Source organism: Gekko japonicus, unplaced genomic scaffold (genome assembly GCF_001447785.1).
Source record: "Gekko japonicus isolate JY-2015 unplaced genomic scaffold, Gekko_japonicus_V1.1 scaffold639, whole genome shotgun sequence".
NCBI classification, from domain to species: Eukaryota; Metazoa; Chordata; class Lepidosauria; order Squamata; family Gekkonidae; genus Gekko; species Gekko japonicus.
This window is the reverse complement of record NW_015176471.1, coordinates 835,077-850,520: the sequence shown is the minus strand read 5'-3', so window position 1 is coordinate 850,520 and position 15,444 is coordinate 835,077. Positions and strand designations below refer to the sequence as shown.

Below are 15,444 nucleotides of genomic sequence, written 5' to 3'. Positions count from 1 at the left end.
TTCTTCTTCTTCTTCTTCTTCTTCTTCTTCTTCTTCTTCTTCTTCTTCTTCTTCTTCTTCTTCTTCTTCTTCTTCTTCTTCTTCTTCTTCTTCTTCTTCTTCATAAAAAGGCTGAAAGGGGGAGAAATCCGAAATGTAGCTCTGCTTCTGCCACCCCCAGTCAGTTGTGGGCTGAGCATCCACATGGATGCTTGCCTGCCGGCACCTTGCAGTTTCCTAGTTTTCCCTTTTAGTTGGAGCTAAGTTTGGGTGGGGGGCTTTGCTCTGGCTTCAAGGGGAAAGCCTCAGGGACTGCACATGTTGTGCTTGGAATGAGCACGGCGTTGTGTGGAATCACTCCTCCCCCAAGCTGCGGCTGGGGAGAGAATGTGAGGCAAATGCTCTGTGTGGAAGGCACAGCAGGGTCCTGGTGGTGGTTATCGGTATGCCATGTTTACATCATGCCCGTGCTCAGATGAGTATCTGAGTCAGTCAAGGGACTCTGGAGACACTCAGGTAAAGACCGCCGAGCATTGAGGCTGATTCTCCCTTTTATCGGCGCTTGCCTGGACAAGCCCGGTCGAAATGAACGCAGCGGTACTTGAGTATTTACTGTATACGGCCTATTGAATTTAATGTTAGTAGTAAAAAAAATAGGATTGCTTTGATGGTCAGAGAGGTAAGAAACCAGTGGAAGTAGCAACCACATCAGTGACAGAACCGTTGCGGTGTGGTTGTCAGAGCGGTGGACTTAGACCTACGAAATCTGGCTTAAAAACCACCACAATAACAAGCTCCTAGGGGTGGTCTTAGGCATGTTGGTATCTGTCGGTTTAGAAGGCAGGATAAAGCCCCATGTCTCCTGAGCCCTTTGGAGGAAAGGAAAGGCACAAATGTCTGTTAAGTATGTTTTGAGGGGGTGGATAGGTGGGATTTGAGAGGCTGTGTGTGGTAGCCCGTTAAACGTGGGTGGCCTGTTTTGTCTGATCCTGCTTTCCAGTTGTCTCTGTCGAGGCACTACTTGCTCGTAGCCTCGTACAGAGTTCACAGATGAACAAACTCTTATTCTTAATACTCAAACTCCAGTCAGGGTACAGCTGCTCTTCATCTCTGTTCCTCCTCTTTAATTTCACTTTTAGTTTACACTTGGCTTTGGCCTTCCGTCCATGTACGTCTCACTATCTCTGCAAGAGCTCACTTTTTTGTCCTGGTTGCAGTCTTGTGAAACGGGTCATGGCACAAGCTCGATAATTTATTTATTTATTTATTTATTTTATGTCTTGCTAGTGTTATAAGGACAAGCAACGGAACAGCTTATTTTGCATATACCGTGCTTTGTTTATTTGTAACATTTAATATCCTGAAGGGCTCTCACATTGGCTTTACAGACAGAGTAATAAAAAAATGTACAAACAATAAAGGAGTAAAGTAGAAATAATAAACTAAGCATTCCAACTAGTAAAGAAAAATACTGCCAAAAAAGCAGTCCAAAGTCTTCCTGGAAAAAAAGTTGGTTTTTATTTTTATACCCTCCTGCTATGCTTAGCTTTCAAAAAGATAGATACTCCAGAATAATAATAATAATGATAATAATAGTACAGTTGTAATCTATGATTTTATTTAATGTATTTGTAACAGAGTGTCTCTCTACCTGTATATTTTCATAATGACTTTGATTTAGTGATATATGCCAATAAAGGCTGACTTGACTTGACAAGAATAATAAGGGGTCAGAATAAGTGGGATCTGTTTAAATGAACACTAACAAAATATTGTATCAAGAAGCAAAAATGGTGGGTAGATGATCAAGCAGTTGACTAACCGTCCTGAACTTTGAATTTTCCTTATTTGCTCTGTTTTGTACAGAGGATTTAAATTTTCGCTCTGATACTAATTTGGAAGGATTTTAATCTTTGTTGCTTGTCTGCTTGTGTTGTATCTGTCGAATCATTTGGGAAGTCTGCACTTGGTGCTAATGTTGAATTAAGAGTTAACGTTGTGTTATATGTGCAGTGATATAGGCTCACTTGTAAACTTTAGAGAGCATGTTTAAGTAGAACTGATGTAAAATGTTTAGACAAGAAAACTGATAAATAGTGCAGTCCTATGCAGAATCACTCAGGTGATAGACTTAGGTTGGAGTAACTTTCATGGGATTGCACTGGATACGAACAGTATTCTGTTTTGTTAAGTGCTTGTTAATAGGTCAGTGTATTCCTAAGATGTTCTAGTATGTAGAGTAGTTTAAATATCTGATCCCGGAAACCCTAGATTTCGAGTAAAGTTATAAACAAATTGCTTTCTCTAGGTTTACTCTGTAGATATCCAGAAGACGACTATGATTCATTCCCCTTACCAGTATCGGTACCTCTTTTTTGTCTCCCGATGGGGGCAACGATTGAATGCTGGCCAGCCAATAGCAAGTATCCCCTCCCTGTTTTTTCTACATTTGTACTGACAGGAGCTTCAGCTGAAAAGGTACGAATAAAATTGTAGCTAAGTAGAATTTTCAGGTACAGCGTGTGCTTTCGTGTTTCTGATTTTGACCAGTTACTCATAAAAGTTCTTGCAATTACTTCAAGTCACTGTAAAATCTAGACACAAACTGGCTTTAATTCCCTTTCTCTGGGAAACCATGGGAGCTCTGAAGGGTACTAGCAGTCTTCAACAGAGACTTCCCTGTGCCTTGTGCAAGTACAGTTACAGGCTGCAGTTAACTCCACAGTAGGAAAAAAAAGCAGATAACAAGTCCTGTACCTGTTTTTTCCCCTATTCCCCAAAACTAATTTTAGTTCAACAAGGGCACTAAAGTGGGATAGGTGATTAATATTCTCTTTTCCCAGTCCTCAAAGCCACTGTGTGGGGCTACTAATTAGCTTTTTTTTTTTTAAAGCAAGAATCCTAATCTGTGATCTCTGTTTTCACATCTTGTTTGATCCACAGTTTAACCAGTGTGAAATAAATACAGAGATTATGTGATGCTGTCTGAGTGTAAACATTTACCCTCTGAGTCTGAATGTTATAACCAAGGTAGCATTATATTGTTGCAAAAAAATCTTCTTGTGGATTGGTGCTTTTGTGGTGAAGATAAAATATGTTTGCACATACTGGTAAAACATAACTGACACCTTCCGCATATTTGCTTGCTGGCCAGAAGCTGTTTTAGTGTTGTTTACATTGAAACCTGTATATTTACTTTTCTGAATTGCTGAAAGTGTTTTATGATATCTACAAGGGGGGGGGAACACTTGCTAGGGGGAGGGGAATCTTTCTTCCCCTACTTCCTCACCTCTTGCTGCGTCCACTTCCCCTCCTGACTGGTGGTGTGTTTCTTCTCCTTCCCATTGTATATTTCCCTCCCCCTTCAGGGTGGGAAAAATGGGGCTGGGGTGAAGGTGTTGATGACAGCATTTGTTGAGACAAACCTGGATTGCGTGCTCTTGTTTCACAAACTAGCCACAGTTACAATAAACCCATGATTTTGAGTAATGTCTGAACCAAGCCTTTAAATCTCTTAAAGTACCTTCCCTCGAACCTGAACATGACAGTCGAGGAAAGAATACCACAGGGGACAGAATAATCTCAGCTAAATCAATTGTGTTTTCATTTGCAGGTGTATGGTGCTGCTATTCAGTTCTATGAAACATATCCTGAAGAGAATCTGACAGAGAAGCAGAAATCTCAGCTGGGCTTACCAACGACTCCTGACAGGAAGTCTGCTAGTTCCAAAACAGTGCAGACTAACAAATGCATCTGCCTTCTTTCTCACTGGCCTTTCTTTGACGCTTTCAAGAAATTCCTCACCTTTCTGTACCGTTATTCCATCTCTGGTCCTCACGTTCTGCCTATCGAGAAGTGAGTTCTGTGACAGATCTTGCATTTCTTTATTCTTGTTATGGTACAATTTTATGACGTATGGTGACCAGTTGCCACAAAACTCTGGTGTGTCCAAATGTGTTTGGGTTCCCTGCCTCAACCTCTGGTGTGTCCAAATGTGTTTGGGTTCCCTGCCACAACCTCTGGTGTGTCCAAATGTGTTTGGGTTCCCTGCCTCCCATCATTGGCTCAGTTCAGACATCACACGAAACTACGATTAAGGCAGCTTTGCCTATGGCTTTGTGTAAGAAGCCTATTGATTAAACTTGGCTTGTAATCCAGAAAGGGAAACCGTGATTTGAAATGGGCTTGCAAAATAAGTTTTGTTCCACTTTCAGAGGTCGCTGTGCTTAGACACTGAAATGCTGAGCAGATGGGAAATTGAAATAGGCGAGAATCTCTGTGGCATGGCTCGTTTAAACCATGGATTGCAGTTTGGTGTAGTGGTTAAGTGCGCGGACTCTAATCTGGGAGAACCGGGTTTGATTCCCCCACTCCTCCACTTGCACCTGGCTGGATGACCTTGGGCAAGCTGTAGTTCTGATAAGAGCAGTCCTTGAAAAAGAGCAGGTTCTGTCAGAGCTCTCTGAGCCCCACCGACCTCACAGGGTGTCTGTTGTGCAGGGCTCTTTTTGTAGCAGGAACTAATTTGCATATTAAGTGACACACCCCTAATGTAGTCAATCCTCTGAGAGTAGCCCCTGTAAGAAGAGCTCTGTAAGCTCTTGGAGGATTGGCTACGTTACGGGTGTGTGGCCTAATATGCAAAGGAGTTCCTACTACAAAAAGAGCCCTGTCAGGGAAAGGGAAAGGAGTTTGTAAGCTGCTCTGAGACTCCCTTGGGTAGTGAAGGGCGGGGTATAAATCCAATCTCTTCTTCTTCTTTGTGAAAATCATGATTTGATGTATTCTCTGAGGGCCTGATGCCTCATACATTTTACAGGTCCACCTTGCAGACATGTACTGGGAGTTTGATGTTGAAACGTAGACATCTAGGGGCCCAGATAGGCTCAGGGTTTCAGCATGTGAGGAGAAGAGGGTGCATCTGCCTGTGTCCCCCCCCCACACACACTTGCAGTTTCCCCAACCCAGATCAGCCTTTGAGCACCCTGTCAGTGATGAAACCTTTTTGTAGCCCATCATTTCCCCAGCAGATCAAACAGTGACTCTCGGGGGCCATTTCAGGTTGGGAAAACAGGATATGGGGAGGCTCACACCCCTTTTCCTTCTGTCCCTGATCCAAATTATGCCTCCACCTCATATGAACATATGAAACTGCCTTATACTGAATCAAACCTTTGGTCAGGGGTCATTTCCTGCGGGAACGCACAGGAGCGGAGCTCTGGCAGTAAGGAGCCCAGGGGGTGGACACATGTAACAAGCCCCGCCCCCTGCTCCCAGCAGCTCTCAGTTGGGCCACGAGGAGCAAGAAGCAGCCAGGTAAATTGCAGAGCCCCCCCAGCCCGCCTTCAGGTACAAGCTCTCCCTCCTCTGCGAGGACAGATCTGCACATTCTCCCCCCCCCCCAATAGCTAGCAATCCAAAACAGTCCAGTGGAGCCTGAGCAGTGGGTGTTGCCTTCTGACACACTTCCAGTGATGTCAGGGGGTGTGGCATATGCAAATAAGTTATGCTAATGAGCTCCTGCACCACTTTTTCTACGAAATGACCCCTGCCTTTGGTCCATCAAAGTCAGTATTGGCTATGCAGGCTGGCAGTGGCTCTCCAGGTTCCCAGGCCGAGGTCTTTCACACCACGTACTGCTCGGTCCTTTTAACTGTAGGTGCTGAGGATTGAACCGGGGGCCTTCTGCATGCCAAACAAATGTTCTGCCACTGAGCCATGCCCCCCCCCCTAAGTTTCAGCAGGGAACTCCTGGAGCACATCTGCTTGACTGGATGTGGGGTGGATATGAAGCAGACCTAAAAACAGTGCACTGCAAGTTTGGGTTCTGAGCTGAGCTCCTAAACCCTGATCCATCTAGATCTTTTCAGTCAGTTCTCTGGTACTGCGGAAAGACTAAGCGGCCGCAAAACTGTTCCTCATTTTGTAAATGTGTGCATGTCTGATCGCTCCTGACATGTAATGGCAGCTTCTGGGAGACCAAGCATCATTTTCTTTTTGTAAATTGGAAAGAAAGCATGTGGTTTCCCCCCCCCCCCTTCTTTTCAGGCTATAGATGTGGCGCAAATGACCCGTATATGCAATTGCGGCAGGCAGGCCAAACTGATTCAGGGCCCAGCAACTTCTGTTGCTTTCACTTTGCTAGCTTCCCTACAGCCTGCTTGCCCTCCGTGGTGCCCGTGTGAGTCATCAGGCATCGCCGTTTGAGGAAACTCTGCATTGAAGCAGACAGGCACAACAACTCACTGGAGCCAGTCATTTGAGAAATCGTTTTATTCTTTTTACGTGCTGTTGTAGTCTCTGGTTATGCTTGTCATGGACTGAGAGCAAGACAAGACCTTTCCTCTCAGAAAGGGCTGCCATTTATGGGCAACAGGGAGGCTTGGGAATCCCCGTTTCTGCTGGAGCTAGATGCTTCACATCATTTGGGGAAGATAAGAAATCCCCATCACGTATGGACTCCTGTCTGTTGGCTGATGAGTTCCGGTGCACCAGATTGGCTTGGTCAGGGGTGTCAAATGTACAGCCTGTGGGCTCTTATCCAGCCCACAGATAACTGAGCTGGTTTGGTGTAGTGTTTAAGTGAACATAAGAACATAAGAGACGCCAATGTTGGATCAGGCCAAAGGCCCATCTAGTCCAACACTCTGTCACACAGTGGCCAGAAATACCAGGTGCCATCAGGAGGTCCACCAGTGGGGCCAGGACACTAGAAGCCCTCCCACCTTTGGCCCCCCAAGCACCAAGAAGACAGAGCATCACTTGCCCCAGAGCCCCTATCTATACCTTGTGGCTAATAGCCACTGATGGACCTCTGCTCCATATGCCTATCTAATTCCCTTTTGAAGCCATCCATGCTTGTAGCCGCCACCACCTCCTGTGGCAGTGAATTCCATGTGTTAATCACTCTTTGGGTGAAGAAGTACTCTAAGAAGGACTCTAATCTGGGAGAACCGGGTTTGATTCCCCACTCCTCCACTTGCAGCTGCTGGATGACCCTGTGCAAGCTGTAGTTCTGATAAGAGCTGTTCTTGAAAAAGGGCAGTTTCTGTCAAGAGCTCTCTCAGCCTCCCCTACCTCACAGGGTGTCTGTTGTGGGGTGCGGAAGAGAAAGGAGTTTGTAAGCCACTCTGAAACTCCTTTGGGTAGTGAAGAGCAGGGTATAAATTCAATCTCTTCTTCTTTATTGCCAGATGACAACAGACTGTGCATTTTGTCCCTGTAATACTGTCCCAGTTCTAATGAGTAACGGGCGGTGGAAGTGGGAGGGGTGGGCATCAGGGAGATACTTTCAGTAAATACTGTAAGAGAGTTAATGTTTTAAGCATGTTTGTATTTTGAGTAAAATAATATCATTAATTGGGCTTGCCTATGTCCTTCATTCCTGCCAACCCAGCAGTTCGAAAGCAAGAAATTGCAAGTAGATAAATAGGTACCACTTTGGTGGGAAGGTAACAGCATTCCGTGCGCCTTGGTGTTTAGTCATGCTGGCCGCATGACCACGGAAATGGCTTCGGACAGCGCTGGCTCTTCGGCTTTGAGACGGAGATGAGCACCGCAACCCTAGAGTCGGACTTGACTGACTTTCGAGCAAGGGAACCTTTACCTTTATGTCCTTTATAAAGTTTATAGCTCCCGTACCTGGTATGACATTTTATGGCACACATGGCCCGGCCCAACAAAGTGACATTCATGTCAGATCTGGCCCTCATAAGAAATGAGTTCAACACCTAGCTGCTAGGTCCTTTCTACACATGAGCATTGAAAAGGAGCTACTCTGTGGGTATGACTTTGGGGGAGTGTGTACGCATGAAGCTGCCTTATACTGAAACACGCCGTTGGTCCATCTGGGTCAGTATTGTTTTCTTAGACTGGAAGAGGCTCTTCAGGATCTCAGGCACAAGTCTTCCACATCACCTACTACCTGATCCTTTTAACTGGAGGTGCTGTGGATTGAACCTGGGCCCTTCTGCAAGCCAAAGAGATGTTCTGTCACTGAGCTATGGCCCCTCCCATGTTAATGGCAACCAGAAAACATCCTCTTTACTCATGTACCCGTATACATCTTCGTGTTGGGAGGGAAGAGCAGATGCCAGGCACTGTAGCTTCCGAGTTAATTTTGAAATATTTCTGTGTTTCATTTTCTTTGTTTTTATCTGCACCATAATTTATGTAGGTCTGTATATACTAGGGCTAGGGTGTCAAACTCATTTGTTTGGAGGGCCAGATCTGACATAAATGAGACCTTGTTGGGCCGGGTCATGTGTGTCATAAAATGTAATGCCAGGTAGCGGAGATATAAGCTTTATAAAGGACACAAATACAAAAGGTTTTTTTTTAACTTAAAATAAAAACATGCTTAAAACATTAGCACTCTTGCAATATTTTGTTTATTTAACAGTGTCTGATAACTGACACCTCTTGCTCTAAATTATTGCATCGAAATGTCTTTGCTGTTGCAATCTTGAGTATGCTGTTCAGGGGTGTATCTGTAATCTGCCAACCTACGATGATGCAGCAGAACTGGAAGAAGAAGCAGAAGACAGCCAGTTCCACTGCGAGCCTGAGAGAAGCCCTCCGGGGGCCTGGTCTGGCCCCTGGGCTGCATGTTTGACACCCCTATACTAGGGAGATAAAGGTAAAGGTAAAGGTTCCCTTGCTCGAAAGCCAGTCGAATCCGACTTTAGGGTTGCGGTGCTCATCTCCGTTTCTAAGCCGAAGAGCCAGCGCTGTCCGATGATGTTTCTGTGGTCATGTGGCCGGCATGACTAAACACCAAGGCGCACGGAACGCTGTTGCCTTCCCACCAAAGTGGTACCTATTTATCTCCTTGCAATTTCTTGCTTTCAAACTGCTAGGTTGGCAGATACTAGGAGAATAAAGCTTGCATTTATTTATGAGATTTAATGACTGACAGGATTCCTACCTGTGAGACCTTTGTTGTGGCCAACATTACCAAAGCATCCCTTTTTAATGCTCCTTCTGGCATAAAACTGGAAAGGAGGATTAAAAAACCCCAGGGTGGCAGTGTTTGGAGGGACAGCGCCCCCCCCCCCCCCAAGCGCTTGAGAGAGAGGGAGAGAGAGAGGGAGGGAGTTGGGGAGCCTAAAAGGATTTCTGCTGAAAAGAGTGGTTTCCTTCCGCAAAAGCAGCTTTCCCCTGGCTTCTGAGCAAGGCTGGGTCTCGCTCACCTACTTTGTTGGCTGGTTATACAAGTAAAGAGTGAAGGTGGCTGGGCAGACGCAAGGGTGGAAACCTCACCATACTAACATGTTCAGTCTATTGTGCTCTACGAAGCTGAAATCAGTATTTCCTCTTTCTCAGGCATATTTCTCATTTTATGCACAAAGTTCCTTTTCCATCCCCACAGAGGCCCAGAATTTTAGTCCAGGTGAGTGTTAATTCATCCTTGCTGATACCGGGTTGATTTCTGAGCTGATTCTTGCTTGCGTGTTCGTATCTTGGGTTACTGTGCACTTGATGGCTCCATAGATGACTATGTGAACTGACTCCCATTAGAGGTCATCGTGCCTGAAGTGGAATGAAAGATCAGTCAGTGATGGCTCATTTATACATGGAATTTCCCATGATGCTGCAGCTGTCAAGTGATGAAGTGTGTGTGAACCTGCCTGTAGTTTTGGCGAGTCTGCATTATAGAGTCTAGAAAAATATGAGAGATTTCTTCATAAGGCACCATCTTATATGAAATATTGCCTTTTGAAGTTTTGGGTGAATTGTGTTCGAATCACCTGGTCTGAGGCAACAGAACAAAATTTGAGTCCAGCGGCACCTTTAAGACCAACAAAGTTTAATTCTGGGTATCAGCTTTCATGTCCATGCACACTTCTTCAATGCACACACATACAAAAGCTCATACCCAGAATTAAACTTTGCTGGTCTTAAAGGTGCCGCTGGACTCAAACTTTGGTCTCTCACCTCTTCATTGTTATTTATTCCTTTTTGTATGATTCTTTTATGCACCTTATACTATTAATGTACAGTGAAAATGGATGCTGTTATCTTCTGTTGTATATATTATTTGAAATTTTTTATCATTTTCAATTAGTGGGCTCAAGGCGGTTTTTTTGCACATTTCTTTTCACCTAAATGTTACACCCTTCTGAACTGCTGTTTGTTTGAAGGGCTTCCTCCTCCTTTTTTCTTTTGATCATGTTATATGGACCAGTGATGCCATTTTCTTAGCTGTATCAAATCCCTGACATTTCTGAGCGCTGTTCCTTGTATCTGAAGATGCACACACAGGGCCAAATCACACAATAGGAATTGCCCCACTTCTCAGCTGCATGTGCTCCTCCAAAATGGGGCTAATAACTCCTGCCTCCCCCTGCCCCCTGTGCTATTTCCCTGAGTTGAAGCAGGCCTCATGGACTTTGAAAAAGCTGCTGCTTGGTTGCAGGCAATGCTCCCTCTAAGCTGTGGAGTCTTGTGAGCAAAGATTCTACTTTGTGAGCTGCTGGCATTAAAGTTGTGAGCGAGCGATTTGGCTGCTGCATGAATTAGTTTGCTCTGGAGCCACATCCTTCCTGAGCTAAGACAAAAACGTTAGCCGGAGGCTAAAAAACTGAGCTGGCTCACACTAACTCAGCTTAGAGGGAACACTGGTTGCAGGGAAAGCGAATTGGATCTGGGGAACCAGGATCTGCCTTGTTAAAAACCATGTAATGTGGCTGGGGCCAACATCACATTCCTACAGGGCACGGTGATGCTTTCACAGACTGGGCTGTTTTTCAAAGTCCTGACTCCTTTTATCGGACGTCCTTGCTTACCTTCTCAAGGGCATCGCTGAAGAAACCTTTGGGGAAGAGGATATCCGTGTTAAATTATTCAGCCAGTTCATTAGCATGTATAAGTAAACAGACCAGTGCTGGCATGAACTCCTTGAAGCTGCAGAACTGGACCATGAGTGTTAATACAGGCATCATCAACGATGGGATTGTCCCGTTCATAGCAACGGTATTAATTTTGTGAAGCTAATAAACATTTACTGAAATTACCTTCTCGTAGTACTTGTTTAACATGCCAACACCCTTTGCCAAGTGCTTTGTGAAGTCTTTAATCATCTTAAGTGCAGCAAATAGCAGGGGCACTTTCTATGAAAGAATAGCTATTTACCATGTCTGTCATTGCTAAATATGACCAGTTGCTGTAATATCGGATAAAAATAAATGTTAATAAGTGATTTCATAGGTATTTGGTGTCCATAAGATAATGTTCATATAGAAAACCTCTTTTCTTTTTCTTTTCTTTTTTTGTCTCAAGCTATCACCTCATGACAGTTTGATCCTTAGTCAACCCATATCATCACCTCTACCACTGAGGCAAGTAAAAGCATTAATTTTTTATTGAGTATTCATTAGCTGAGGGATGTGCAGCAATTTGAGAATGTGCTATAAGGGAACACAAAAGAGGCAAACATTTGGAGCGAGAAAAATTGCTTTCATTTGCATGATGAGAAAAAAAATTAAAATAGTTTGAAATATAGTTTTTCCATATGAAGAATGGCAGATTTTACCACTGTTGTCTCTACTGCCCTAGAGTTCATCATAATACTTTGTGTTCTTAAGTACTTAGATACATATCTTTATTTAAGAGGAGGGAGAACCAAAGAGAAAATTGCTTTGCTTTACCTATTTTTAGCACCATATAATGCTAGCGCTATTCAACAATCATTGTTGAGTTATTCATCTCTGGGCTTTTCTTCTTTGATAGCGGGGGAAAGTTTTCTACTCTTCTGCAGAATCTTGGACCTGAGAATGCAGTAAATCTCCTTGTATTTGCAGTGACTGAACATAAAATCCTTATTCATTCTTTACGGCCTTCTGTCCTAACAAGTGTAACAGAAGCACTTGTCTCTGTAAGTATTTTGTGTCATCCCATCTCCCCCCCCCCCAAAAAAAAAGTTGATTGGCGATAGAATGTCCAAAGCTCTAGGGAACAGAACACATCCTCAGTGTTATATATTGATTGATGTTTTTATGGAGTGCATTCTCCATTTTAAAATTTACCAGACTGTTTCCAACAATAAAAGATATAAACTTTACAATTCATTACCAAATCAAAAACAAATAATATATTCGAAAAGTATAATAAATAGCCAGCAGCAGATAAATAATTAAAGTTCATTATGTATATTAAATATCAGTAGCAAAACAAACAAATGAACATCAGATAAATAATTAAAACTCAATTATGTAGAGTGGCTAACCATAGCAAGCATATAGTCTACAGGGACACAAAAAAATATAACAAAATCCAAAGAAACAGCCTGGAAAAGCCATGGGAATTTTTTTAAAAAGTCTTTATCTGATGCCGAACAGCCATGTGATTTTGCACCCCAATAGAAAAGACTGTGTCCTTATTGGCCACCCGCCCCACCTCTGAAGTTAGCGGGACGTGGTAATTGGAGCAAGGCTGCTGAAGAAGAAGACGAAGAGATTGGATTTATACCCCACCCTTCACTATCCAAAGGAGTCTCAGGGCTGCTTACAATCCCCTTTCCCTTCCCCTCCCCACAACAGACACCCTGTGAAGTAGGTCAAGCTGAGAGCTCTTTTAAGAACTGCTCCTGAGAGAACAGCTCTGCTAGAACTTGTGACTGACCCAAGGTCACACCAGCAGCTGCATGTGAAGGAGTGGGGAATCAAACCCGGATCTCCCAGGTTAGATTCCATACTCCTAACCAGGTAATAATAGGCAGTAAAGCTTGTATGGGAGCAGAAGGTCCTTCAAACTGTTCAGGGCTTTAAAGGTAAGAACTAGCGTTTTAAATTAAGCCTGGGAATAAATTGTTAGTCAGTGTGCCGGCCAGTTGTGACCCAATAGTCTGCATTTTTCCACAGCCTCACTGATGCATTCAGTGAACTAGTTGTGAAAATTCCGGGTGAGTATCCAGATCATAGGAGGTAGAATAGGCTTGTTTATATGGTATTATGGCCAGGATCTCAGATCACATGGAACGGGTTCCGTGAGCCCAAAGGAGCTTCCCCTAACTGTATGGTCAACCACTGAGGGATGAGTGTGTGTGTTTGGGTGTATCATGTTCTAAGTATCTTGTTTGTTGTTTTACCTTAGCCTCCAGAGGATGTTTATGCAGATGGCCCTTTTAAGTTGTTTTGTCATCTGAGGCTTGACTATTCTGTCTTCCAGCAGGAGAGAATGTTTTGTTTCAGACTGGCGAAGCAAGCCTTGGGCATGATCCCATGGAATATTCTTTTATGCAAGCTCTAATGGTGTGAATGGGAACAGGCTAATACTTTGGGCAATTACCATTTGTTTTACTAGGGCTTTTGCGTGTGAGAAGTTCCTGGAGGCCTCTTTTTTTTTTTTTTGCACGAGGCAAAATGCTCAGCGTTTTAAAAAGAAGGGGCTTGATACCTCTCCCACAGTATCCACATAAGAGTTGCGTTGTTGATAAGTAATGTTCATGTTGAATGTGCTTCGTGGGGGGACAACTGTCTGCAGCTTTTCTGCTTATTTATATCCAATGCATATGTTTTTCTCTCTTTTTTTAAACAAGATGATATTTCCTTTCCACTGGCCATGCCCGTACATCCCTCTTTGCCCTCTGGCCTTGGCAGATGTTTTGACTGCGCCATGCCCATTTATTGTGGGAATTGATTCAAGATACTTTGATCTCTACGACCCGCCGCCAGATGTTAGCTGCGTCGACCTAGATACAAACACCATTTCACAGTAAGCACAAAGTACTTTTCTTTTACCGTATTGCAGTAATTTAGCAGCAAGCACAGCAACGGAATCTGGTTTTCTCCATCTCCTGCTTACCAAAGGAAGAAAACCATGATATCTTTTCCCACGTATACTTCTGCTATTTGGTGACTTTACAGCTGAACATGTGAATTGACTCTCCCCAAAAACATTCTGTTTTGATTTGAGGGGATCATTCTGTCTGTGACAGTTGATTTGACGTGGCTCATTCTCACACATACTTGTCACATAATAACAGGGGTCATTTCGTAGAAAAAGAGGTGCAGGAGCTCATTAGCACAACTCATTAGCATAACTTATTTGCATATGCCACACCCCCTGACATCACTGGAAGTGTGTCAGAAGGCAACACCCACCGCTCAGGCTCCACTGGATTCTTTTGGATTGCTAGCTATTGGGGGGGTGGACATGCACATCTGCCCTCACAGAGGAGGGTGAGCTTGTACCTGAATAAAACTTGGGCTTAAAGGTGCCACTGGACTGTTTTGGACCAGGGGGCCGGGGGGAGCTCTGCAAGTTACCTGGCTGCTTCTTGCTCTGACTGAGGGCTGCTGGGAGCAGGGCTTGTTGCATGTGCCCGCCCCCCCCTGGGCTCTTTACTGCCGGAGCTCCGCGCCTGTGCGCTCCTGCAGGAAATGACCCCTGCATAATAATAATAATAATAAGAGATTGGATTTATCCCCCGCCCTTCACTACCCAAAGGAGTCTCATAGTGGCTAACAATTTTGTTCCCCTTCCCCTCCCCACAACAGACCCCCTGTGAGATAGGTGGGGCTGAGAGAGCTCTTTTGAGGACTGCTCATGAGAGAACAGCTCTGAGAGAACTTGTGACTGGCCCAAGGTCACACCAGCAGCCGTATATGGAGGAGTGGGGATTCAAACCCAGTTCTCCCCGATTAGAATCCATGCTCCTAACAACTACACCAAACTGGCTTGCTTACTTACGCATGATAAATATTTCAGAATATTTTGTATACATTATCGCTGTGATTCTTACAACCAGCCCTCTAATGCAGTGCTGTAGTAATTCTGAACTGGGGCAGAGGCTGAGAGCAAGGTCATGTATTAAGCTCCAGTATTCTTAGCAAGCACACTATTGTTATTTTATTTAGAAATATACATGGGCAGGACAATTGTGTGTTGCTACACTTTTCCTCAGCACTAGTCCCTGTTATTAGAGGATCCCGCAGACATGGGGACTTGCCAATAAATGTACATTAATCGTCTGAATAATTTCCAAATCATATCTTCTTAATAATTTCTGCAGTTTGGAAAGCCGGTAGCTTTCCTGAAAGCGTCAGTTGAAGCTTACATGGATAAAGGCTGCCACTAAAGACCACACGTTTTGAAAGCAGAACTGAGATTTTCCTCCTGTAGTTCTTGGTGGTCTAGCCTTTGCCAACTTTATCCAGGAGTAAAACTGCATAAGAAGGTTGTCTGTAAAGGAAATAAATGTTGTGTGCAAGTTCTGTTCTTTTTAAAACTTAGCCGCTCTCAATTCGTAATTTTGTTAAAGCATATAAGGTAATCTTGGTAGTTTACCTGTGTCTGAAGATATAATTGGTCCTTAATCTTTTTTCCCCAAGGAGATGGAAGGAAATCAGTGTTTTTGTACAACTATGTTACCTACATATACCAATTTAATTGTCACAGCTTCTCCCAAGGGAGCCTGGGAACTGTTGTTTGCTACTGTGGATGAGAATTCTCTGTGCCTGCCCC

The 15,444-nt window shown here is 43.9% G+C and overlaps 1 protein-coding gene across 1 annotated transcript in view; it reads left to right on the top strand.

The window, feature by feature from the left end:
* DENND4A (DENN/MADD domain containing 4A) overlaps nt 1-15,444 on the top strand; it is an 85,102-nt gene that overhangs the window by 11,313 nt on the left and 58,345 nt on the right. Inside the window, exons 4-9 of the mRNA XM_015427140.1 lie at nt 2,288-2,457; nt 3,593-3,834; nt 9,304-9,370; nt 11,260-11,318; nt 11,710-11,854; nt 13,517-13,692. Of these exons, the coding sequence (XP_015282626.1) occupies nt 2,288-2,457; nt 3,593-3,834; nt 9,304-9,370; nt 11,260-11,318; nt 11,710-11,854; nt 13,517-13,692 (859 nt within the window). The remainder of the gene's footprint in view (nt 1-2,287; nt 2,458-3,592; nt 3,835-9,303; nt 9,371-11,259; nt 11,319-11,709; nt 11,855-13,516; nt 13,693-15,444) is intronic.